The sequence below is a fragment of the Gadus macrocephalus genome, chromosome 18, assembly GCF_031168955.1.
Source record: "Gadus macrocephalus chromosome 18, ASM3116895v1".
NCBI classification, from domain to species: domain Eukaryota; kingdom Metazoa; phylum Chordata; class Actinopteri; order Gadiformes; family Gadidae; genus Gadus; species Gadus macrocephalus.
Window position 1 is genome coordinate 7406742 of NC_082399.1, and position 24180 is coordinate 7430921.

Here is a 24180-nt window from a genome sequence, read left to right on the forward strand (position 1 = left end):
GTGATTCTCTGTTATGTGATCTGTGCACTCCACGGTGCACGGATCCATTCACTGATCTAAATTAAAGGCCGTCCCCACCAAAGAGAGGGTAGTGTATGATGAGCACACTGCGATGGCCGTGTTAGTAGCAGGAAGCTGCGGATAACTGCTAACATGTCATGCCCGGTTTTCACACCGTCAACCTCCTTTATTTCCCGCCCTCTCATATCTTCATACTCTGCAATCATTCATTCTGACAGTGAAATCATTAGACCTGTGATATCCAATTCCTTTTATTTTGACAGCATCTCTCTCTATCTCCCTCTCTCAGCCCTGGCTCTGTCTGTGTGTGTGTGTGTGTGTGTGTGTGTGTGTGTGTGTGTGTGTGTGTGTGTGTGTGTGTGTGTGTGTGTGTGTGTGTGTGTGTGTGTGTGTGTTTGCGTGCGCGCGCGCTGTGGAGCATTTCTTATTAAGATGGCTCTGCTGTTTCATCTCTGTTCAAAGTCTGACCTGAATCTGTATACACGCTCTGAACGATGCTGGCATATTTCTGTCAGCTCCTATCAAACCTCTTAAGGCAGCGCGGTCTTAGCGGTTGGAGTGCAAGATTTCAGCAGTTTAGACACTGTGTTTTTGAGCCGAGTGAATAAATAAATGGGGCATTGTTTATTTATAGGTGTCTAGATAGACGCCACGCAGCAGAACACGTGCAGTCTATCGCTCTCTCTCTCTCGCTCCGCGCGGTCTATCTCTCTGACAAACCCTGCAGAACTCTTCAACATGTGATCCCTGCGATTGTACACACTCTGGCTACAGACTGTGGATCCATGTTTCTTGGAATGGTGCCATTGAAATGTGCATCTAGTGCTCGGTGAATACGTGACTCTCTGGCTCTGCGTTTTGATCTCCTCCTCCTGCTCCTCTTCCCCCTCCACCCCCCACCCCCCCCCCCCCGTCTACGTCCTGCTTCTCTCGGCAGCCAGGGAAGTGTCCAGGTGATGGAGCTGCCGCAGGAAGCCGGCGTTGGGCAGGATGTTCCTGTGGCTGCACACGGCCTTGATGGCGTCGACCAGGGACAGGCGCTCTCGGATCATGAGGAAGGCGAGGACCAGGGCGGCGGAGCGGCTGACGCCCCGGGCGCAGTGCACCAGCACCGTACCTGAGGGGGGGGAACGCACAGGTCGAGGTCAGGGTCCACATGTGTATGACCCTGAATTATGTGTTAGGGGGAAACGCACAGGTCCGGGTCAACGTGTGACCCTGACCTCTGTTTCCCCTTACCTGAGGGAGGGAATACAAAGGTCAGGGTTGTCTTATTTAGACTTGGGTGTCACGCCTGTTCTCATTGGCTGTTTAGTGTCACTCATCATAACGAGCAGCGTGTTATTTAATCACGTCAACATGTCAAGCCGTTGAAAGAGCTCTCTAAAACAAAGACATAAAACAACTACAGATCTGCGACATATCTAAGGCATGAAAGCGCCTTGGAACTGTGGACCTTCACAAGACTTTCTACCGTTTTTTCCCAGCGTCTGTGCTTCACTACGTTTGCGTTATAAATATGGCTGCCTCGTGCCCACGGGCTTACCTTTTTGGGCCAGGGCGTCCTGGATGAATTCAGCGGCGGGGTGGAAGAAGGGGCTGAGGTCAAAGGTTTTGTGGTCCGCCGCTTCCACCCCATAATAGACGATGTCGGTGTCGTCGTAATAAACCGCCCCGGTGTCAATGTGCTGGGGCCCGTCTGCGGCGTTCAGCACATGTGTCACCCCCAGGGTCCCCAAGAGCCCCTTATCCTTGGCGGTAGCGCTGAAAACAGCCAACACCACAAAATGAGAGGTTTAAAATAACAAAATATCAGTTGCGTAATGTGACTGAGTTGTATTTATTTGCTGAGGGTTTATTCATCGGGTTGGGTTCAACAACACAGGGTCGCTTTAGTTAATCGCCATATTGCCGCTGACATGGATATGTCCGATCAGATGTCCCACTCACACATCTCCGATGTAGAGGCCGGGCCAGACCTGGTTGGCGGGGCTGGGGGGGCGTCTGTTCTTCAGCAGAAGGCCCAGCAGATCGTGGGTTTGAGGTGTCTCGTGTCCTGGCTCCTCCTCTTGGCTCATGACAGGCTCCCTTCAAAATGAATGGATATGGAGACTGTTCTGGACCTGGAGTCGTGTTGTATTTCAACGATTGGAAAAGATACCCAACCATTGGATAACTCACCTGAAGAAAAGTACTTTATTTTTTCCAAGCAAATGAGTTTCCACAGTTGAGAGAAAAATTGAAAAAAATAGTTTCCTGTAAATTGGTATCCTTCCGTGAAAATCAAAAAACACTTCAGTGTTCGCTGTGTTTTGATCAATTCCTCCTACAAAAAAAAACCCTTCTTTAAGTTTAACAATGAAACTTAGTTCCACTTGGCGATTTGTTTTTACAAGGGAGCGAGCAGATATGAAGGTTGCTCAAAGGCAGAGCGCTGGCCTGTCTGAAGGGGACAGCTGCACCTCCATATGCAGGGGTGAGCGGGGCTGGGGGGGGGGGGGGGGGGGGGGGTGGCTGGGGGGGAGCAAGCTATTTTTTCCACACTTGACTCTGACACAAGCCAGAGTGCATGTGTTGTGACAACTCACGACTCGGTACCGGTGTTTCCAGATGTCTGACTATATATAGTCACGCGCTTTCACTGTCCAGTATCAAGCACTTTAATTACCCGGCACATTGTGCTTGGATATAAAAGCACGTAAACGTTCGTCATTCGCCGACAGAGTTCAAATGCATATTTTTTAATTGCATCACATTCAAACTGGCCTTTGAGACACTGCCTTTAATCATTTATTAATTTATGATAATATTGTTTCAACAAGCGTTTTTCATCATGAGCATTAACATTTATGTCCACATCGCAGGTATTAAACTATCAAATACATTTATAGACAATTATTCTGAATAACAAACTGTACATCATACTTTCAATTTTATGCATATACTTATTTATATTCATATATTCATATCATAATCATACTTTTATATAATACTATCATACTATAATCATGATGGGGAGGCATAAAATGCCTACTGTAGATCCTGAGCATGAATATAATATGAATATATGTATATATATATAGTATGTTTATGTGTATATATATATATATATATACACACACATATATGTATTCATATTATACTCGTACTCTATCAGTACTCTAGTTCTTGAGAATTTAAATAATATGAAAATATATATATATATGTATTCATGTTATATTTGTACTCTAGATCTTGAGTGCGAATATAACATGAGTGTTCCTCAGCTCCGAGCTCTGCGGGCGTGGAGCTCTCGGTCCAGCGCTCGGAGCTGCTCCAGGAAGCCGGCGTTGGGGCTGATGTTGCGGCCGGCACTGACGGCTCTGATGGCGTCGGCCAGCGTCCGGTTCTCGTGGATCATCAGGTAGGCCAGCACCAGGGTGGAGGAGCGGCTCTGGCCCATCACGCAGTGCACCAGCACCTTAGCTGACGGCCAATCAAAACACACATGGTGTTTACTTTCACTTTCACTATGGTTGTTGTTTATTAATTAAAACTTTTTAATGAAATGCAGAGTTGATTCCCATAACATTGTTCATCTACAGGATCCATCCAGTTTGTATCCAGTTTATATAGAAAATCATGTTTTTATAGAAAATGGGGCCCCTGAGAAAATCGCAACCTTGAGAATATCCCCATATGCATATGGTCGGTGAAACTAAAAACAGCATGCTTTGTTGTTTTCATCTGTTTTTCCTTTCAAAACCTAAACTCCAGACCAATATTGCTTCCACCCCTCGATTCTTCCCAGTAGGTTACACAAACAACCCACATGTCTCTTGTATAACATCGCTGTTTTTATCCTTCTATTCCAACATCTCTTCACTCCTATTTGCAGAGCCCTGAAAGAAACTCCACATCGCAGACGAGCGACCGCTTCAAACCGCTCAAAGTCAAAGTTTTCACCGGCGTCCCTGCAAATGTTTCTACACATGCTAATCCTCAATTCCTTTATCACGCCCCGAGGATTACAGCCCAGAGGACCGCGTAATTGAACTGTCTTGGTGGTTGTGTATTTCCGCCAGGGGATTACAGTACAGGCCACCACACACCGCGGCGCCCGGCCAGCCGGCATGGGGGGGGGGGGGGGGCAGTGTGGGTGTGTGTGGGGCGGGCGGGCTGGATGTGTGGGAGTGGGGGATGTAGCTCACTTTATTACCCCCATGTCAGATACTGCCTTCGCTTTGCATAACGGGAGCAGCAGAAGGCCACAATCGTAATTGTGTAATTTCCATGTCCAATGGAAGTGTTGCTTACAAATTACCAGGGCAATCCATTTAAAACCAATTTCTCTGTCCCACGGTCTTAGCTTATGAGGAGATTACCCTGGGAGGGTTGGCAGGGCGGGCAGGCAGATATTAGCTTGATACATTGTTCCCTGTGCTGGATTTGCATTTTAATGACTAATAACAACACAGGGCTGGAGTAATGGGAGCTGACTGACACGTGTTTCACCGGATCTCCTAACAGGCAGATTTGTCTTTGCTGCATTAATGTTTCCGACAAGCGGAGGCATGGGGGACTGCTGAGGGCACAACGACGATGACCAGGGGGAGTTCCCTTACCTGTGGGCGTGCTCAGGGCGTTTCTGATGAAGTTGGCCGCCGGGGCGAAGAAGGGGCTCATGTCGAAGGTCGGCATGTCGAACGCCACCACCCCGTGGTAAGTGATCTTGGTGTCCCGGTAGAACCTGGCCCCCGTGTTCACGTTGAACTTCCCGTCGGCGGCATTGAGCACGTGGGTGATGCGGTGGGCGAGGAGGGATCTCTTGTCCTTCGCTGCGTACCTAGCAGGAAAGGAGATCCGGGTCAGCTGCTGATTTCTGAGGGACACTCCTAGCTGAAAAGGTCCAGGGTTTTTGATTTCCCAATGGCTGCCGGAGGCTACTTGTAGGCACACTTGAGCGAGATGGCCTAGCCTCTACCTGCTCATTCATTGAATATATATTCACTGTAAGTGGCTTGGGGTAAAAGAGACTTAAGTGTGTGTTGTGAGGCACGTGATCCCTCATCTCCTCGTTGAGATATAAAAGGAATTCTCATGTTGGGAATACCTAACGTTTAGCAATACAGCTCCACAGAAAACGATGCCATTTTCCACAGCCGCGCCTCAAGACGGCAAACACTCAAAGAGTCGACTGCCGCAGTGCACGGGACTCACATGTCTCCCACGTAGATCCTGGGTTGGACTTGGTCCAGGTGGCCACTGGCCCCGTTCTTGGTCCACATCAGCCTCTGCAGCTCAGAAGCCTGGGGGGTCTCGTACCTCCCGTTGGTCCCCAAGCCCCCGGGGCCGGCCCCACCAGCGCTGAGGCCCCTGGGCATCTCTGTGGTCGCTCACCGCCGTCCCTGGTTCCACGGCACGCCGAACCCAAAGCGCCGCATGTGGAGACTGACCGGTGGGTGTTCCAGTTCAGATCCCTAGGAGCTAGTGACAGCACGGTGCTTTAAAAAGCAACAACACCCGGCGCATCTCCAGGGGTAAGTCGCCATCGTCGGAGGGGCCGGGAATGTGCCCCCCACATACCTGACACATCTCGACCCACGTGCATGAGATCGCACATTGGGTTACACTCAGCATGAGGTGATTGGATATTGTTGAAGATGACCTCATCTGACTGTATTAGTGTTTAGTGCTTTAGTGTCTGACTAGTTAGTGGTTAGAAGGACTGTGTGGTAAGGTCTTTAAACAGTGTTTTTTTTATTTGATTTGTCTTTTGACAATGCACTGACATGTTTCCATAGTGATTCACGGAAATGAACCAATGGTGCTTGTTTCAAAACGAAATATCGAGATGCATCCCGTTTGCTGTTTATAATATTATATAATATATATAATATTTTGACCACATACATACACAGGCACTAACTCTCACACACACACACACACACACACACACACACACACACACTATAATGTATATGTATACAGTTACAGCATGGGCCCTATATGCGGTATATCTTGCTAAGTGCATCTCTTTCGAGGGAATAGGAAGCGGAAGATCATTTTTTTTATCGTCGCATAAAGCTCCATTCTTTATTTCCTGCCGGCAAGACCAACCTGAGCATCTCCGCTATACACGGAGTGTTGAAGGCTTCCATTATGCATACTGTATACATTTGCATTCGCTCAAGGAAGTGGAGTTATCCTGAGGCCGGGAGCGTTTACATCGCCGGTGTATGCATTGCATTGTCACTGTAAAGAAAGCGTTGGCAGCTCCCCCCCCCCCCCCTCTCTCTCTCTCTCTTGGTCCATGCGGCTCGCCAGTGTAGAAAGACACAAGGTGGTGTACAGGAGCAAGGGGGTTTCAGAGACTTATTGTCACATCCTCCATAGGGATGAATCACTGAGACCGAATCCGTTTCACTGACCTTTGGTAAAGCCGTCTTGGCATATGGAGCTACACTCGCACCATCCCGATGGCTTCCAGGCTGTTCCGGAAAGCCTTTTGAACACAAAGACTTGTGTATGTGTGCACGTATGTGTGTGTGCGCGCGTGTGTGTACCCTCCTTTGCTTCCCCCGCGTACACAAGAGAGAGAGAAAAACCTATACATCTTCACACACTTCCCCAAGTTTTGCTTGCAAGTTGTGTAGCCGCTTTGATGAGTTGAAGAGGCTAGGTGGAGCGCATGGGGGCCGCAGCGGAGGAGCAACGCGTGGAGCGGCGTGGTGCACCGCGGGCTGCTCTCCTCGCTCCTCATTGATCAATAAGCGCCCGCCTTCCCCCTTCCCGGCCCCAGTTAGGAGGCCGGAGAACTGATTTCCCTGGGTGCACATGTTGCTCTGCAGCTTTCATAGCCTCCTGGTAGCCCGAGGCTAGCCTGTCCTCTCTGCTCCACTTCTGTGTAATTAAAGATGCTTCGTATCGGGAAGGTGCCCACGGTTACCACAGAAAGGCTAAACAGAAAAAATGCTTCTTCTTTTTTTCTTGCTCCACCACTAGTAGGCTTTATCAACTGCTCTGATGCTGATGATATTATGCCACCATGGCGTGGGTGTGTTAAGCCATTACAAGCCATTTGAAAATTGCCTTTTCCTGTGTTATAGTGACAATCTCACGTGCGAGTGTCCACTGGGTAGGCTGGTAGACTGATCTACCAGTCTAATGGCTAATCACATTCACGCCTGGTGGCATAAGACCAGCCCTTTAATGGCACTAAAAAGTATCTCTGGGTATTCCACACTGCATTCATAAAAAAGGGAATCCTCTGCAAAGAACTGTCTTTGTGGACATGTTTGCCTTTGCAAGGACCAAAACATGTTGTGTATGTGTTTTGGGCGAGTGTAAATGGAAATCAATACACTATGAATATAAATACTGTGCATCATACATTGCACATCAACATAAATACACATAATGAATAAATAGCACACATGTAAGATTGTAATCACATATGTATGACAGAGTGTATCATGGTTCAGACGTCTGCCTTCTCCCAGTCTCTCTACATTCACTTTATTTTTCTTCTTTTTAGGTTAACATCTTAAACTCGTCTCAAAGTGATTCCGTCTTCACCGTCTGTTTCCCTGAAAGATTAACCAAGAGCGGGACACTTGCACACAAATGAAGAATAATAAAGTTAATTGAATTGTGTGAATGACTACATAGTGTGGCAAAGGCAGATGTTCGCCATGCTTCCAATACCATAAATGATCCCAGTAAAAAGTTTGAACAGTTAACTTGAATAATAAAAGAGGTATTTTTTGAGTTAGGTCTAAAAAGGAAGCAGTCTTTTCTCTTCTGAGCTGCATCGATTTTATGATTTATCAAAAACATCTGAGCACAGCGAACATTAAATACCAACAACAAGTGAATAGTCAAGTGTCCTGTTAATAGTTTTGGTCCATTTTGTTAACACTGATCAACGCTAGATCATTGTACAAAATGAAAAACGGCAGTCCATGGCCCCAATATTCCCCCCAAAGTGTTGCCTCATGCGTTCTTATCATCCGCTGCTGTTGCTCTGTGTACTCACAGCAGATAACATAGTACCCAGTGGTGCTCAGACTCCTGGTTACTAAGAGAGAGGCTGTGGGTTTCTCGTGTGCACTGACCACTGAATAAAGAGTTCCATACAAAGCATGTCTCGGCAGATTACAGGATGTCACACGTTCTTTCCTTTCTCTTCAGCTGCAGGTCGAGGTCCAGCAGCAGAGCCAGGAAGTTGCGGTTGGGGTAGATGGCTCTCTTCTTCACCAGGTTCTTCAGGGCCCGACGGAGGGGGAGGTGACGGTGGATCATGAGGTAGGCCAGCACTAAGGTTGAGGACCGGCTCAGGCCCATGATGCAGTGCACTAGAACCTTGCCTAAAGAGAGAGGGGGAGAGAAAGAGAGCGATGAGGGGGAGAGGCAAACGGATTTACCAGAGGTCTCTTGTTTGACATGGCTGCTCATCTCAAACTGGAGTCCTTCGTTATCTACTCCCTCAACCATCCCACTGCCAGCCGAAAAGAGGGTCCACGATTAATTTCCTTTCCATTCAATTTTTTAAGTTTCTCTGTCTCTCTCTCTCTGTCTCCCTCTCTCTCTGTGTCTCTCTGTGTCTCTCTCTGTCTCTGTCTGTGAGAGGACGTCCTTGACTTGATCGCTATGCTTTAAGACACCGTGGTGGTGACCTCATGATAGACTTGAGTTCTGCAAGGTGGGACCCCTGACTGCTTCCATCTCCAGACCCCAGTACTGCCAGCAGCGTAATGACATGAAATGAAATGACAGCATGGGACACCGAGGGTTGGGGTGAATGGGTTTTTATTAAAGAATTATTAAATGACATGGGGAGAAAAAAATAACTGCACTTGAAAGAAAAATGAGAAGGCATATCTTGGCACTAATGACCTGAAGTCAGACGCCCGTCTAATGCTGTTTTAAACAGAGTACGCATTGCATCCATCAGCGGTTGTGCTGTAATTGAAATAACTCATTCATCCATTGTTGCGAATCAGGCGCCTTGAGGAGCCTTACCATCTGGAGATTTCAGTGCCTTGTGAATGAAATCGGCAGCAGGTTTGAAGTAAACGTCGATGTCAAAGTAGGTGGAATCATCAGCGGGAATGCCACAATACACGATGTCGTTGCCGTAAAATCTTTGGTCCCCAATGCTGCCTCGTTTGGAATGGGCAGCGTTCAACACATGAGTAATACCTAGTTTCTGCAAAGCACTCCTGTTCTGGGCTACGTGTCTGCAGAGCACAGAAAGGGAGTGAGCACATGGACATACATACACACATTAGATATGGAATACTTTATACACAACACATTTTTACATGAGTGTAAGATGTTTCATTGTGGACGTCAAACAGACCTGTAGAATGGCAGCTACTTACACATTCCCGATGTAGATGTTGGGCCAAACCTCATCCACTTGATGTAGCTGTAGATTGCACGAGTCCAAAACTTTCTGCAAATCCTTCACTGTCATGTACTGTTTACTCTCGTCTTTCACGGAGGACATTTTAATTGAAATCGCCCCCTGACTAGAGGGTCCGCCTTGTTCCAAAGGGGTTGTTGTTATTATTATTATTAAAAGCCCGCCCGCCTGCCCGCCCCCCGCGCAGGGTGATCCGCCGGAGCAGGTGTGTTTTGAGTGTCCCAGGACGGCTTCCTAATTTAGTCCTGAACCCTGACCCGGCGTGTAGTTACCAGTGGGGGCTGCAGGGAGGGGGCGGACTGCACACCGCTTCAATGATTTGATTCCCTCTCTTATAACTTCCTTATTATACTTTCCTTCCTCTATACCCCTGTAGCTAGTAGGCTAATATGCGAATTAAGCTATAGAGAAACATTAAATGTTAAATGTTATTGTTGTTGTAAAGGCGCGTTCACTGTCCTGCGATAACGAGACGGCTCGCAAGAGATGACGCTCCCGCGTGTTCCCGACAGCGACCGTTCGTGTGCACTGCGTTGGGAATCTAAAAGTTATTTCGCAGCAGGGGGGTTTTATCCGATAAAAAACTGTCAGAACTAAACAGAAATGAATAGGATCAGTTTCAAGTTTGCATGCCTTTTTTTCCTTGATGACTATCCTTTTGCTTTTATTTATAAGAAGCACATCCAGTATTGCCACTGTATAGGAGGCAAAACTTGCCCTTAACTAGAGCTGGTTTACCAGTACAAACTGAGCAAAGTCATGCCAACAGACGTTACAACGTCAATCAATAGTAAAGTATGTGATACGATGGTTGATTCTTTTATATTGAGTAAAACGTTCATGTTACGCCATGTTCATGCGCGTCACTAGTAAACCATACGTCACCAACTGGGCAACTCTAACGTTATCAAAATATGGCCCCAATTGCCGAACAGAAGTAGAATCATAAGAGCGTCATGAGGTGTCGTTCACGAGGACTTTCCGACGTCGCGAAAATGTTTTCCCCCATACTTTCCAGCGATGTGGATGCACCATTATTGTGTCTATGACATCATCATACTTGAAGAATCCATCCATCCATTCAACGCTTCTCTAGTGCTTGAAAAAAAAGATGCAGATGACGAGCGGGGGGCCCATGGGAATGAAAAAAGAAAATATGTATATATTTATTTTGAATTTTCTAGGGGGAATTCGGGAGGGGGCCCATCAGTACCTCTTGTATACAGGGCCCAGAATTTGGTGCTACGGCCCTGGTCAAGCTTGTTCATTCTTTGCTCTGTTTTTTAACGTTATGTCCAAAGCACGTAGCTGTTTGAGGAATCCTCTGTTTGGGAAAATCCAGCGTCGTTCTTTGACCTTATGGATGGCGTCCAGCAGCGGGTAATGGTGGCAGATCATCAGGTAGGCCAGGACCAGCGAGGCAGACCTGCTCACCCCCACAGCACAGTGCACAATAACCCTAGCTGGTAAAGACCAACATGACCAAGTTAAACTAAAGCTATACGTTGCACCCATGGACATAAATAGTATATTTCTATACAGTCCAGTTCTGAGAAAAATAACAACACAAAGGGGTGTGTATGTATGCTATTATTTACCACCAGGCGTGTCAAGTGCCTTCTGAATGTAGTCCGAGCAGGTGGAGAAATAGCGGGAAAGGTTAAAAGAGGGAGCGTCATCCGCGGGCACGCCGAGGTAGTCCACGGTGGATCCATAGAACCGAGCGCTGCCCTGGCAGTGCGCCTTCCCGTGCGCAGCGTTAAGGACGTGCGTGATGCCCAGTTTCCACAGACTATAACGATCATTGGCGACTGACCTGTGTGGTAAAGTTAACGGTTTAGGTGTATAGGCTGCTAGCATGAATGTATTTCGGATACTATTGGGATACATTATTGTTGATATTATATTATTATTAAATTTAAAAAAAAAGATAAAATGTAAGGGGAATCATGAGCCTATTGAACTATTATGCACTTTAATTTGTTATCAGGCTTACATATTTCCAATGAACAAGTTGGGCCAAACCTCGTCCGTGTCATTGCCAAATCGTTTTCCTCCATACAAAACTTTCTCCAACTCCTTCACGGTGGGAGTTCCGCACGGATTTCCCGCGGAGACGTCGCTTTCTTCCCGTTGACTGATCATGACTGACAGAGAGGAGCTATAGCTAACCCACCCACTGTCCTGAGTCAGTGTTCACTACTGAGTGTTCAGTGAAGCGGTCCAATGACAACAACAGGTGTTCTCAGGCTGAAAATAAAACAGTAACCCAATTTCTGACTGCACATTTCTTTAGTCACGAAATTTCCCATTTTTTGACTGGACTGTCTTTAATACAAACATAGAACCAAGGCTATGTATAATATATTTCACAAATGGACTACCTTTATTGAACTTCAATAAAACGACTTAATCAATTTTTTTTTCTATTCAGTGTTTGTGTTAATGATTGGCTTGGGTTTCTATATGCAACAACATAGTGAAAGGCATCAATCATAACCACAATTGCTAATGTGTAATTAAATCTCAACAGGTATGGCTATCATAAACTGCAATATATTATTTTGTCAATAGGGGTCGCAATTGCCAACTAACTCCACGGCCAAAATAAAATAAAATAATTGTGCGCAGCTATTTAAGGCGTTACGGTGTGTTGTCAACAGTTATGCTAACCACAGATGCCAGGGCGAAATGATATTCAACAAATATATACTCATCACAGTGCATGTTGATACGCTTTCACAAGATTCTTGAGAGATGACATATAGCTAGCTGTCCAAACACGCTGTCGCGTTGTCTTGTACTGCACCAGATTACAGTGAGTAACCAATCCGCCTTAAACATGCTTACGTCTGCTAGGTAGTTCAAGCTAGTGAGCATTAGCCACTTAGCTGTCTGGATGGCCAACGCAATAGAAGAGATGTGGTCAGATACACTAAGGATTATCACTTCATGACCCTTTTAAGTGAGTTATTTCAAGCTTGACGTTTATTAGCCGTAGCTTTTGGATATCTTTTTCCGTAATGTCACTAAAAGCTTTTCCAATTAGCAATTAGACATATATTTGTCAATATTTGTGCAGCTCTTTATGACAGAATAACAAGATAATCTATTTCCATTCAGAATTATCCGTCTGCATATTAGGGGGACGTATTGTGCAAATGACACACAATTAAGTGTTATAATAGCTTATCATTTGATTATGCAGAGGTCATATATTTATTGTCATGCAGTTAGTAAGGCCCAATTACAGCAGAATGTAGCTTGGGCATGCAGAAGTAGGTTCTTAGGATCCCTCCCGGCCCGTTTACTTAATTTAGGAATATGAATAGTGGGCGTGGTACCCATTGTGCAAACTCCTATGATTGTGCAAACGTCTTACTCAAGCAAAAGCACATATTTGCCTTACCTGACTCAGAAGTGTTCCTATGCTCTATAAATAACTGCTACTCCGACTTCTCCAGCCGTTTTGTCTCTATAGGTATAAACATATCTATGCACGGTTGAGGTACCTTTTTTTTGAAAAATTTATTTCAGATTTCTATCATCATTAATGTGTTGAACATCTGCTCCCTCCGGTAGCTCTCGGTGTGGAGGAAATGACCCAGCTTAGCGTTCGCCGCTGGACCACCAAGCACGTCGCCCGGTGGCTGAAAGAGGAGGGCTTCTGTGACTACGTGGACCTGCTGTGCAACCGGCACCGACTGGACGGCACCAGCCTGCTCAGCCTCAGCGAGTATGACCTCCGCTCGCCACCCCTGGAGCTCAAGGTGCTCGGGGACATCAAGCGGCTGATGCTGTCCATACGCAAGCTCCAGAAGCAGAACATGGACCTGCTGGAGGAGCTGGGCCTGCCCTTCGACGGCCACTCCCCCACGGGCCCCGGAGGCGGCCTGGACTGGCTGTGCAACGGGGACGGCGGCCGGGAGTGCGACAGCGCGGAGACGGCGCCGGTCGGCGAGGAGTACCATCAGTACACCAACGGGAAGTACAAGCAGCAGTCTCGCCGCCTGGACCCCGAGTACTGGAAGACGGCGCTCAGCTCCGTGTACGTGGTGTTCGTGTTCGGGTTCACCTCCTTCGTCATGGTCATCGTTCACGAGCGCGTGCCGGACATGCGCACCTACCCTCCACTGCCGGACATCTTTTTAGACAGGTGGGTGTCATCACTGTCCTGTCTCATCTTTAGTGTGTATGTTTAGTCAGGTTGAAGGAAAGCAGAGCAACACGCATGATTTGCTTTGTGTTTACTAATCCTTGTATCGGGTGAGATATGGCTGTGCAACCGGTGTTTGTGTTTTATATAGGGCTGAGAAATAATTCAGAATTATTGCTCATCTTCCTTGTGTGGTATGAGAAAGTTCAGATTAAACAAAGCGAGTGACTCATTGCAGTCACTTAGCTCGCTCTGTGGTCTTAAAGGATTATGATTACGAAGATGTGCTCTGCAATGCTAGAAATGCCACTTGTTTTTTCTAATCCTATTCTGTGAAAAACCGTATCAGTGGAATGACTCTCATTGTGCCTGTTTATGAATGTTAGTAGGATTTTTAATCATAAGTATATCCTATTCTATATCGGAATGTTGTAAAAGTCCTCATACTTTTTGTTATATTAAATATCATTTGTGATATCAGGTCAGAGAGTGGACATTATGAATGCCCTGCTTTCTAAAAGCCAGTGTCCTTGCGTATTGAATGGACTAACTTTGACCCACTTATAAGCGGAACCAGTGGGTCAACGGTTATTTACATTGAGATGCATGAGGCGAGTGTCTTGGCTCGCGGTGCGAGCTGATTGCTTGGAAAGGGGTTGAATACTTTTTGGCAAAATGACAGAATTAGACATTATCGTTACCGACCTCCCAGCGGTTTAGCTAGAATTGGATCGATTTGGTTAGATTGATTACAATTATGGTTGACTAATAATGTGGAATCTAATAGCCTTCAGGCGATTCTTGAGGCTATTCTGAGAGCTAGGTACTCGGCTGTGTAATCTCAAACTTGAAACTTTCTTCTTTTCTTTTTTTTAACCAGTGTTCCCAGAATACCCTGGGCCTTTGCCATGGCTGAGGCTTGTGGCGTGATCCTCTGCAATATCTGGCTGCTGGTTCTACTGCTCCACAAGCACAGGTGGAGTACCCATTTCCTTCTGTTTTAGATGCACATACACACATTACACATCTCAACTTGTCTGTTACCTGAGCATCAACAAAATAAGGGAGCACTCGTCAAATGAGGCTACGTGCTCAAGCCCTGCTCTGCCTATAAGAACAGGTCTATCCTGCTACGCCGCCTCTGCAGTCTCATGGGCACGGTGTTCATGCTGCGCTGCATCACCATGTTCGTCACCTCCCTGTCCGTCCCGGGACAGCACCTGCAGTGCTCGGGAAAGGTAAGCGGCCCCCTCGTCTGTGTCCACCAGCTGGCAGCCCAGGCACAATGCGTGCTAGTTTGGGCTCTTAGATTTTTGTTTTTGCATTGTTTGTCACCGTTGGTTGCCTCTGCTCCCCCCCCCCCCCCCCCCCCCCCCCCCCCCATTCCAGATTTATGGGGACATGTGGGCCAAACTTCATCGAGCAGTGGCCATCTGGAGCGGCTTCGGGATGAGCCTCACCGGAGTGCATACATGCGGGGACTACATGTTCAGTGGCCACACGGTGGTGATCACCATGCTCAACTTTTTTGTCACCGAGTGTGAGTTTTCCAACACTGTGTTATTAGGCTTTATATAACTTCCCTGAGGGAGGTTGAACTAGGGGGTAAAGCATTTTTAGGAAAAGGAAAACGTCTGATTAGGTTGTTGCTGCTGCTCTCTGGTGGTGGTAAGCGGTACCACAGTCAGACAGAACCGCTTCACTACCACTGTTTGAAACGATAATAAACCAGCTTATTGATTTCAAAGATCTCAGTTTTGATCACTTTGGCTGCACCTATGGCGGGAAAAACAGAGAAAAGAGGAAATATGTTACAGCAGCTCTGTCATACCCTCTCTGGCAGAATAACCCCTACTGGGGTATTGGAAAACCCGTTACTAGCTGTGCGCCACTTTTGATTTCAATGCATAGCGGGGATTTCGGAAATTGGCACCCAGTTTGTAACATGTATAAACCGTGAATAGCTTACCTAATGGGGTGATAGATCTAATATAAAATAAAATCTTTGCAGATCTTTGAGGGGACCACTTTGAACACAACTTATGTACAGCTTGGCTGAACAGCATCAATTTACACACGGTTTTCCCCATTCCTGCGCCAGACACCCCCCGGACGTGGAACTTCATCCACACCCTGTCGTGGGTCCTCAACCTGTTTGGCATCTTCTTCATCCTGGCCGCCCACGAGCACTACTCCATCGACGTCTTCATCGCCTTCTACATCACCACCAGACTCTTCCTGTACTACCACACGCTGGCCAACACGCGGGCCTACCAGCAGAGCCGCCGCGCCCGCATCTGGTTCCCCATGTTCTCCTTCTTCGAGAGCAACGTCAACGGCCCCGTGCCCAACGAGTACTGCTGGCCCTTCGCCAGGCCCGTCTCGCTGCGGCGCTTTTTTGGCTGAGGGCGTCCAGACTCAAAGCGTGCCAGTGGTATATATTTTATTTTTTATTTTTTTGTCCTCCATCTAACTGTTGCCAACTGTTTGAGAGCCTTCCCCCATGGCTCAGGTCACCCTGACGATGCCTGGGACCGGCAGGGTGCAAACGTCATGATGAAACGTCATGTTCTGGACTTGTCAGTATTTCCAGGAGTGGATCATGTAGGATCCAATGAACCGCCCAGAGCTTGTTAAAACATGATGCAATTCACTTTTCATTCACATTTAACACGCGTCAGTACAAAAAGGGTACGTCACTTCAATCGTATTTTAATTAAGTGGCTTGCACAGTATTTTTTTTATGTTGTTAAATTAGAACTATTTCAAGAATAGAAATAAATGTATTTATAGACAAACATAATTCTCAATCAACATGCAATTTATTGTGAAATTAACATCACTTGTTATGTCAAGTTCTATGATAAGGATTAAGTGAACATTTGCTGGTAAACTTTGTATATTTCATTTACCTTGAGCTCTATAGACATTAGTAAAAGCAATCAGGGCTATCGGGACACGGTTGAATCTTGCACTACAGCCCTTACTCACGATGTATAACGGGTGGCAGTGCTTCAAACAACTAATTGATCTACATTCCGAATTCCTTTGTTCTCAACAGCTTTAGTAGTCACTAACTTCCACCGCCACTAATGTAATTCTTGTTGTGAAATTAAGCAGATCTTGAAAATGTTTGTTAGTGTGGCTTTAATGTTAGTTTTTCAAATGCCCCTGCCTTTCTCTTGATTATGTCAACTAAAGAATAATGTGAATAGAGCCAAAATGGATGTTGTGTAAGAGGTTCTAAAAATCCTTTTCATTTGCCAATCACCATGGATGTTGCAAAAGGCTTGTCTGTAGATGAAATAGCTGATGTCTTTAATGTTAAATGGCTTTCAAGGTAAATGGCCATGTGTCTGTGGATAGATAGTTGTATGTATCCTTTTTGTATTAATATGTAATATACATGACTAGAAAAGTACAATTTATGCCTAAATTAATACCAAGGGAGTGGTGTCTTTTGAGTAGCATTTGCTTACATTTGTACGTATGTTCATTTTGTATTAATTTATTTTGTAAATGTCAAGTATTTTTTATATTTTATATATAAGGTTATTGCAACATTGCACATTCAGAGGCTATGTTTACAGTTGCTCATAACTATGTATTTGTTTAAAAAGACTGCATTTTTTTGTATTGCCACTATACAATAAAGTTGTAATGTCATTTGTATTCATCTTTAAATTGAATAAAAATACACAAATCCTCTGCCAGACACAAGTTAAAGACGTCTTCATAGGCTCGTGTCCTTTCCATTATACATTACCATAGTAAACGAAACAACTTAAGTACACCTAAGTGCTACTGCTACTATGTGTTTGCTTTTTTATATATATATACATCGTAACCCTATAAATGTCCGCTTATACGAGGGTTGATATCACAGCTACTGACGCTGCATTGGCATCAATGTATCTTGAGATGTCCCACCTGGGGATCCGTACTGTTGTGTCCCCACAACTGATGACTGCGTTGATAAAGGCATGGATGTGGTCACTCAAACGCATTATGCGTCTGGTGTACTCGAAACTACAGGGAGCAAAGCTGACCTGCAGGGCTGCGGCGTTTTCAGGTTACAAGTCATACTACCGGCAAGCCGCACTAGCGTAATGGTAACCATGGTGATACAGGGGCCTTCTTTTTGCCGGTCGCAAATCGGGCAAAGTATTTGCTCAGAACATGTTAACGGTGGATGTATTGATATATTATCCAAATATTTGAAATCAAAGTTTGGATTGGTTATTTTATTAACTGAAAAGCAAGGATATATCCGGTCGACGTCTTCATTAAAGATAGGCGTATACGCGAACTGCTATATTCTGGGGTCCTGTAACCCTTAGGTAAACCGGTGTTGCGCACCGGTGTCTTGTCTCCTTCACGTCGCCCTACAGCTGTAGAAGTCTTTCGGTTTTCATTTCACGATCATTTGTCAGGGCTGTTAAAGTACTCCTGCAAATTGGTAAGTTCTTGAACTGTTTTGTGATTTAGAAGTGTTAACCTCAATCGTACAAACGCAAATGTATGATCAATCTGCTTGTATGGTTAGCAAGATGGTATTGAATCAGCTTTACTAAATGGGAGAACGTCAGCACGACTCAACATTGTTGACAGGGCTGATTTGAGTGGGGATGATAATGTTTGTCTGTAGTGGTGGACAAGATGCAATGCACATTTATGCACTAGTACCATCCAGCCTTCGTTGCTTATGCATGTGATATACATGCGTAAGCATACGCCCCCCCCCCCCCCCCCCCTAATTATAAACTGCAGACTAACCATATTAATAATGGTTGTGGTTTAATCCAAGTCCTTGAAATCTTTTTGGTTGTTGGTTTCAGCAATAATGTCAGTCCCTCCAACATATGGCGACCTTGGAAAATCTGCCAAAGATATCTTCAACAAAGGCTATGGTAACAAACATGGAAAAAGCATGCAAATCTTTTTCTTCAGCTCTGGCTGTTATTTGAATAGTAAGTCTTTCATTCTTTTCAATTGTGGATGTCTTTGCAGGTTTTGGACTTGTTAAACTTGATGTGAAGACAAAGTCTGACAGTGGAGTGGTAAGTTTATTTGGGCAATACTGTCAAAATGTTACTTTTATTCCTATTATTCACCAATTTTTTAAAGATTCTTTATTTCAACTTACAATTTGTCTGTAATGTTTAACTGAATGTGGAATAACGTTTAGGAATTCAAAACCTCCGGTCTGTCAAACACTGACACAAGCAAGGTCAATGGGAGCCTGGAAACTAAGTACAGATGGGCCGAATATGGGCTGACTTTCACGGAAAAGTGGACGACAGACAACACACTTGGAACAGAAATTTGCGTTGAAGATCAGGTATCCTATGATTGATTGCATTGTATATATGGTCACCTTTCGAACTGTACCACGGAATGTACAGCTAAGTATAACTAATATATTGATGATTTTTATTCACTTTTAGATCACCAAGGGTCTGAAACTTACATTTGACACTACGTTTTCACCAAACACTGGGTAAGCTTAGTTTATTGAGTTATTTAAAGCAAAATTATGATGAGACATGCCTTGTAAGTAACCCCTTCCCCCCCACACACACATTTAGAATAGTCAGCATGTATTGATTTCATTAAATTAAGTCTCATGTGTTCTTGTGTTCCTGTTGGCAGCAAGAAGAGCGGAAAAGTGAAGACTGCGTATAAGCGTGACTACATCAACCTCGGCGTTGACGTGGACTTGGACTTTGCCGGCCCAATGATCCATGGGGCGGGTGTCACAGGCTATGACGGCTGGCTGGCCGGCTACCAGATGGCTTTCGACACGGCAAAATCAAAGCTGACCATGAGCAACTTTGCCATTGGATACAAGACCAATGACTTCCAATTGCACACCAATGTGTAAGTTGGTTAAAGGCATACACACACACAACCAAGAACCCTTTTATGAGTTCATTGGTTTTTTACACCCTATTGACTGGAATGCTGGAATACTTTAATGTGACTAAGTGTCATTATGCCCACCCTACACAATAAATCCAACACCAGTCCCATATACAAAATTATAGTTGGATAGTCAAAATCAAAGTTTTATTCATTGATTTATTCATCTATTCAATTTGACGCTGCAGTGTACAGTCTCCTGTTGCTCTTTTTTTTCTGTGTTTCAACCACCCTTGGTCTTTTCAGTAACGACGGTTCCGAGTTTGCTGGGACCATCTATCAGAAGGTCAACGACCAGCTGGAGACCGCTGTGAACCTGGCCTGGACAGCCGGCAGCAATGGCACCCGCTTTGGAATCGGAGCCAAATACCAACTGGACTCCAACACCTCCCTTTCGGTTGGTGTCTCCCTTCATTTTTCTGGGCATCCACTTGCATCAGTTATCAGCTTTGTGTCAGTTATACGTAAGTTTATGTTGAGTAGTTGAGTAAAATGTTTTTGGAATATTGTACTTTTATAGGCTAAGGTGAACAACGCAAGCTTGGTAGGAATTGGCTACACCCAAACTTTGCGGCCTGGTAAGTGTGTGTGTCTGTGTCTGTGTGGGCGCTATCCTGTTGGGCCTCGTTGGCTCCAAACTCTTGTTGACTATCTTCGTTACGTTCTTGTCCAGGTATGAAGCTAACTCTGTCTGCGCTGGTGGACGGGAAGAGCATCCATGCCGGTGGTCACAAGCTAGGCCTGGGGCTGGAGTTGGAGGCATGAGACCCCTTGGCCATGTGTGTGTGTTTGTGTTTGTTTCCTACCCTTTCAACAAATGCTCTCTCCAAGGTATGGGATTCCCAGTGCGTTGAATCCCTGTTGTAGAGCACTGTTGGTCAAATTTGCACCTCCCTTTGTTTGTTAGGTTCTTCGTTCAGTGTCCTGTGTCGCATTTAGCAAATCTTGTATGAAGTGCAACATGCAGTTTGGCACCCCCGTTTAAAGGTTGGTAAACCCCCATTGTAGCAGGGGAGCTCCCAAATGACACAAATGTACACCATCTGAAAACAGTGATTTTGGGGTTTTACTTGCTCAGTAACTTGCTCGCAAATCTGGTTTAAAATCATGTTAATTATTTAAGAGTTGTAATGCTAAGCACTAGAGCTGGATGGTAGATAGAATCACATGTCGAGCCTTGAGAATGAGGAGCTGGAAAACCATAATGGGCCATGGCCTTAATAATGTTTAATATAATATTCTGCATCCAAGAAACCGAAAACTATAGAGGACCAAATGTGCCACGGAAAGGAGTAATTGAAATTGAATCTATGCTTTACTATTAAATTAAGCTCTCGTTGCATTGCAAAAACAAGTCCAGCTGTAGAAACAGATTTAATGCATACTTTCCCCTCATTAAATGGCGACCCTGCTATTGCCAACCTGCAAGTTGCTCCTTAACTTAAGTTCCACTTTGTGTTGTAATGCAGTGTATAATTATCATTCATGAATGGACGTCGCCATTACCTTAGTTTTGACGTTCCAAAACATTTTTTAATATTTTTGTGACATTGTAGGAATTTTAACTTTGTTATTTTGCACATTTTTCCACCTTTTTTGTGTGAAGCCCCCATTCCCTTTATCATATGCACCCTGTGAATGATGTCCTGCCTCTTAAGAGTTTGTTGGGTTTGAAGCTGGAACATGATTGGTTGAACTTTTAAAGAGTGTAAACTCTACTGCTATGGTTAGTTTTACTTTTCAGTCCTATTTTTGTCTTCCATTCTGGCTTCCATTTGACCAAAAACAATGCACCCTGCAGGATATTGCCAAACATACAGAGTCAATGAATATCAGGTCAAAGCTACTAGATGTGCAGATGTATACTGAACACCAGTGAGGAGGAAAGTCATTGTGTTTATGCTGAATTAAAATTATGGATCTGTCCTTTTTGTCTTTGTAATGTTTCAGGTGAAATACATAGGATATGGTATTTCAAAAAAAAAAAGAATCTTTCGGAAAATCATCAGAATGGCAGGAGACTAATTATTTCATTCTTGATAGATGGATATTTTCAATCACATTTTTCAGGTAAAGCCTAAGACAATCCAACTTTATCATGGGTTTTTCCAAATGATCGTGGTACGATGGCAAGGTGTGCATAATGTGTGGATTGTTGGCACCTGACAGCATTGCCCAAATATCTCACTTGGAAGGCTAACTGCGTTTCACCAAGCCTTCACTAGAGGGAGCGCTGACAGGGCAACAATGATGAACTAGAAAATGCATCTCCTGCAGAAAATGCTGTGAGCAGGCGACTGTGTAATGTGTAATGTGCAATGTGAGGTTGAGAATATGTTTAAATGAACCCAAATAGTTTAAGACGAAATGTTGATTGGCTCAAAACAATTGAGCACAATTGAGTTAAAAAGTAAAAATGTTAAACAAATTAAACAAAAATTAATTGAACATGATACCAGTCATATTAAACACAATGTAATACATTGTGTATTATGTTCACAACCTCCATCATCACCTTGTACACCCATCGTAAGTGCTACATTAAGAAACAAGAGATAGAGATATTTCTTTCTTGGGCGAAGATGAAGACTGAACAGATGAGTTTTCAGTCTGCGGCAGATGATTGGTGGGGTTTCTGTTGTCCGATGTCAGTTGGGGGCTTGTTCGGACCTATAAAGAAAGGTAGAACAAAATGAAAAATGGTGAAACAAAGGGCTTGTTCCACCATTGTGGAGTCATGACAATACATCAAGATTATTTTGAGCGGCAGCTGGTTCCCCCCCCTAGAGGGAGTATCAAAACTTTTGGCAGTGATAGAGCGCAGTGACCTGGTTGGGGTTGATGGTTTGACTCACGTCCTGGATGTAGGATGGGTCAGAGCCCTTTGTAGCACGGTAGGCAAGTAAAAGTGATTTGAAAATTGACGAGCAGCCACAGGTAGCCATTGCAGGGTGCGGAGCAGTGGTGTTGGAAGAATGGCGCATTTAGGCAGACCAGCCAGAAACCAAGTGGCCTTCCGGCAGAGGAATGGACATTTCCTTCTGATCCTCCTTTAGGGACATTTGACCAAACAGACTATTAAACAAACCGAACATAAGGTGTTCAAGTTCATTATCAGGGTATCAGGGGAAATGTTGTCTACAGCAAGCTTCAACATAAAATATACCCAACACAAAAACAAATAAACACTTAAACACAACAATAACACAGTGTCTGGCCACAGACACTGTGTTTAAATGGTAACAGCAAAAAGGCCTACAATGAGGTTAATTAATGTAACCCAATTGCACTTATGTATGATGGAGACTTTTTATATATTACACTTGGCCTGCACCTCCTGGGCTATCGCAACTATAGTTCAACCACCCCTTAGCTTCCATTATTTGCCACTGCAGTGGTGGTTGAGGACGATTACTGACAAATGCATAATAGGCCAACCCATATCAGTTTGGCATATCAATTTACTAACAGTGCCAGCAGCATGCATGTATAATTATGCCCACTTTGAGAGATAAGGCGTCGAATTATTTATTTGTTTTACAAGCGGAATAGGAGCCGGATATGCAATAGTTGATGCATCCACTAGAGGGTACTATTGTCTTTAAACCGTGACAGGATTGTTCAACGCTATGGAAATGTTATCTGAACCGAATCATTCGAAGTACACCGAGGTTAGTCTCACAAAACAGACATTAGATGATTATGACTACTGGATCCGAGAATACATCGAAAAAGCTAAGCCAACGCAACGAAATGATCTAGATTAAACGTCCATGATATTTATATTTTAGCCCCCCCTCAACATTTCTTCAGTCGCGTTACAATTAAAGCGAGCAAATAATCGCGTGTTATCTTTGAAGAGAACAAGTCCTGACGCGGTAGGTGGTGACCCAGTGTGGTTTTCTTTATAGCAAACGATATTATCATTCATCACTCATGCCATCCTCATTTGATTAATTGATAAGCGCTTGCTAACTACAGGAAACTAACCTGCATTTGGTTGTTACCAGCCATTTCTGTCCGGTAGGGGATGCTAGAGTATCTCTTGAGGAGACTGGAAGACCTGCCTCTGAGCCGGGGAAGTGTGAAGCGAGGTCTTGGTGTACGATCATCACCACCTTGTGTGAGTAAACGCCAACACATGACCGTATCTCTTCACATTGTCTATCTATCAGATGGTCCGTTCAAGTGTTTCAGAATGTTACCAGCTGTAGATTGCTTCACAGAAACTCACTGTATTAGTACTATGAACTGTGGTGCTGTGGTTTTCCTCTACTTAAATAGGTTACAGCTCTTTCTGACTCTGAATCTATTACATTTGTGCATTTGTACTCATTTAATAATAGACAAATAATATTAACATGTATTTTGTAAAGATAAACGATGTGTGCTTCAGCAGAATTCAGATATTCTTCTTGCAGTCCACAACAAGAACAAATAGGCCTACAACAGGAAGCACCTTGACAAATCTGTGAACAAAAGTTTCAAAGGTGTCATTGAGATATGCCGGCCTTCCCACACAGCCCGTTGACACCTCAGCTTGTCATGTAACTCTGATGCTTTTTTCATACTCTTGAATTTGACTTTGGCGGCAGTCTTTCTCTTTGAGTGACAGATGAGCCAGCGATATGACTCCATCAAAGAGTGCAGCCTGACATTTGATTAGACAGCC

General features: G+C 44.7%; 6 protein-coding genes across 9 annotated transcripts; 2 read left to right on the forward strand and 4 right to left on the reverse strand.

Moving 5' to 3' along the window:
• Positions 1 to 256: 256 nt before the first annotated feature.
• On the reverse strand, positions 257 to 2491 carry LOC132446634 (dual specificity phosphatase 29-like). The gene is made up of 4 exons (XM_060037017.1): positions 2203 to 2491; positions 1972 to 2109; positions 1568 to 1785; positions 257 to 1138 (listed from the first exon to the last, which is right to left on the reverse strand). Exons 2-4 carry the CDS (start codon positions 2097 to 2099, stop codon positions 936 to 938), a joined length of 549 nt encoding a protein of 182 aa, XP_059893000.1. The 5' UTR covers positions 2100 to 2109; positions 2203 to 2491; the 3' UTR covers positions 257 to 935.
• A 307-nt stretch (positions 2492 to 2798) lies between these two features.
• On the reverse strand, positions 2799 to 5569 carry LOC132446631 (dual specificity protein phosphatase 13-like). The gene is made up of 3 exons (XM_060037014.1): positions 5221 to 5569; positions 4626 to 4846; positions 2799 to 3486 (listed from the first exon to the last, which is right to left on the reverse strand). The coding sequence occupies exons 1-3, from the start codon at positions 5382 to 5384 to the stop codon at positions 3284 to 3286; spliced, it is 588 nt and encodes a 195-aa protein (XP_059892997.1). The 5' UTR covers positions 5385 to 5569; the 3' UTR covers positions 2799 to 3283.
• A 2225-nt stretch (positions 5570 to 7794) lies between these two features.
• Positions 7795 to 9521, reverse strand: LOC132446633 (dual specificity protein phosphatase 13-like). Its single transcript, XM_060037016.1, has 3 exons — positions 9387 to 9521; positions 9025 to 9242; positions 7795 to 8369 (listed from the first exon to the last, which is right to left on the reverse strand). The coding sequence occupies exons 1-3, from the start codon at positions 9512 to 9514 to the stop codon at positions 8158 to 8160; spliced, it is 558 nt and encodes a 185-aa protein (XP_059892999.1). The 5' UTR covers positions 9515 to 9521; the 3' UTR covers positions 7795 to 8157.
• LOC132446628 (sphingomyelin synthase-related protein 1-like) lies at positions 8183 to 17252 on the forward strand. Of its 4 annotated transcripts, none has more exons than XM_060037006.1 (6): positions 8183 to 8307; positions 13013 to 13586; positions 14467 to 14562; positions 14707 to 14824; positions 14976 to 15126; positions 15688 to 17252. In XM_060037006.1, exons 2-6 carry the CDS (start codon positions 13030 to 13032, stop codon positions 15990 to 15992), a joined length of 1227 nt encoding a protein of 408 aa, XP_059892989.1. In that variant the 5' UTR covers positions 8183 to 8307; positions 13013 to 13029; the 3' UTR covers positions 15993 to 17252. The 4 variants fall into 4 exon arrangements, with proteins under 4 accessions (XP_059892989.1, XP_059892987.1, XP_059892988.1 ...); XM_060037004.1 differs by lacking the exon at positions 8183 to 8307 and adding an exon at positions 12071 to 12395; XM_060037005.1 differs by lacking the exon at positions 8183 to 8307 and adding an exon at positions 12073 to 12248.
• LOC132446632 (dual specificity protein phosphatase 13-like) lies at positions 10677 to 11946 on the reverse strand. Its single transcript, XM_060037015.1, has 3 exons — positions 11427 to 11946; positions 11029 to 11246; positions 10677 to 10893 (listed from the first exon to the last, which is right to left on the reverse strand). The coding sequence occupies exons 1-3, from the start codon at positions 11573 to 11575 to the stop codon at positions 10685 to 10687; spliced, it is 576 nt and encodes a 191-aa protein (XP_059892998.1). The 5' UTR covers positions 11576 to 11946; the 3' UTR covers positions 10677 to 10684.
• Positions 17253 to 17889: 637 nt separating the features above from the next.
• LOC132446277 (voltage-dependent anion-selective channel protein 2-like) lies at positions 17890 to 21434 on the forward strand. Its single transcript, XM_060036491.1, has 9 exons — positions 17890 to 18045; positions 18425 to 18496; positions 18597 to 18646; positions 18775 to 18927; positions 19034 to 19086; positions 19239 to 19466; positions 19755 to 19905; positions 20029 to 20086; positions 20182 to 21434. The coding sequence occupies exons 2-9, from the start codon at positions 18430 to 18432 to the stop codon at positions 20271 to 20273; spliced, it is 852 nt and encodes a 283-aa protein (XP_059892474.1). The 5' UTR covers positions 17890 to 18045; positions 18425 to 18429; the 3' UTR covers positions 20274 to 21434.
• Positions 21435 to 24180: the final 2746 nt, after the last annotated feature.

Bases quoted from the DNA above. Each gene is read 5' to 3' on its own strand.
- LOC132446634 (XM_060037017.1), bottom strand. From the start codon at position 2,099: ATGAGCCAAGAGGAGGAGCCAGGACACGAGACACCTCAAACCCACGAT. The intron at 1,786-1,971 runs GTGAGTGGGACA...GGCTGTTTTCAG, and splicing joins GGCCTCTACATCGGAGATGT to CGCTACCGCCAAGGATAAGG. The intron at 1,139-1,567 runs GTAAGCCCGTGG...CCCCCCCCTCAG, and splicing joins GGACGCCCTGGCCCAAAAAG to GTACGGTGCTGGTGCACTGC.
- LOC132446631 (XM_060037014.1), bottom strand. From the start codon at position 5,384: ATGCCCAGGGGCCTCAGCGCTGGTGGGGCCGGCCCCGGGGGCTTGGGG. The intron at 4,847-5,220 runs GTGAGTCCCGTG...CTTTCCTGCTAG, and splicing joins AGGATCTACGTGGGAGACAT to GTACGCAGCGAAGGACAAGA. The intron at 3,487-4,625 runs GTAAGGGAACTC...ATTGGCCGTCAG, and splicing joins CGCCCTGAGCACGCCCACAG to CTAAGGTGCTGGTGCACTGC.
- LOC132446633 (XM_060037016.1), bottom strand. From the start codon at position 9,514: ATGTCCTCCGTGAAAGACGAGAGTAAACAGTACATGACAGTGAAGGAT. The intron at 9,243-9,386 runs GTAAGTAGCTGC...TGTGCTCTGCAG, and splicing joins AACATCTACATCGGGAATGT to ACACGTAGCCCAGAACAGGA. The intron at 8,370-9,024 runs GTAAGGCTCCTC...CTCTCTCTTTAG, and splicing joins GGCACTGAAATCTCCAGATG to GCAAGGTTCTAGTGCACTGC.
- LOC132446632 (XM_060037015.1), bottom strand. From the start codon at position 11,575: ATGATCAGTCAACGGGAAGAAAGCGACGTCTCCGCGGGAAATCCGTGC. The intron at 11,247-11,426 runs GTAAGCCTGATA...TTTACCACACAG, and splicing joins AACTTGTTCATTGGAAATAT to GTCAGTCGCCAATGATCGTT. The intron at 10,894-11,028 runs GTAAATAATAGC...GGTCTTTACCAG, and splicing joins GGCACTTGACACGCCTGGTG to CTAGGGTTATTGTGCACTGT.
- LOC132446628 (XM_060037003.1), top strand. From the start codon at position 12,755: ATGAATAGTGGGCGTGGTACCCATTGTGCAAACTCCTATGATTGTGCA. The intron at 12,912-13,012 runs GTATAAACATAT...TCCCTCCGGTAG, and splicing joins CAGCCGTTTTGTCTCTATAG to CTCTCGGTGTGGAGGAAATG. The intron at 14,825-14,975 runs GTAAGCGGCCCC...CCCCCATTCCAG, and splicing joins ACCTGCAGTGCTCGGGAAAG to ATTTATGGGGACATGTGGGC.
- LOC132446277 (XM_060036491.1), top strand. From the start codon at position 18,430: ATGTCAGTCCCTCCAACATATGGCGACCTTGGAAAATCTGCCAAAGAT. The intron at 19,467-19,754 runs GTAAGTTGGTTA...TGGTCTTTTCAG, and splicing joins TTCCAATTGCACACCAATGT to TAACGACGGTTCCGAGTTTG. The intron at 19,906-20,028 runs GTTGGTGTCTCC...GTACTTTTATAG, and splicing joins ACTCCAACACCTCCCTTTCG to GCTAAGGTGAACAACGCAAG.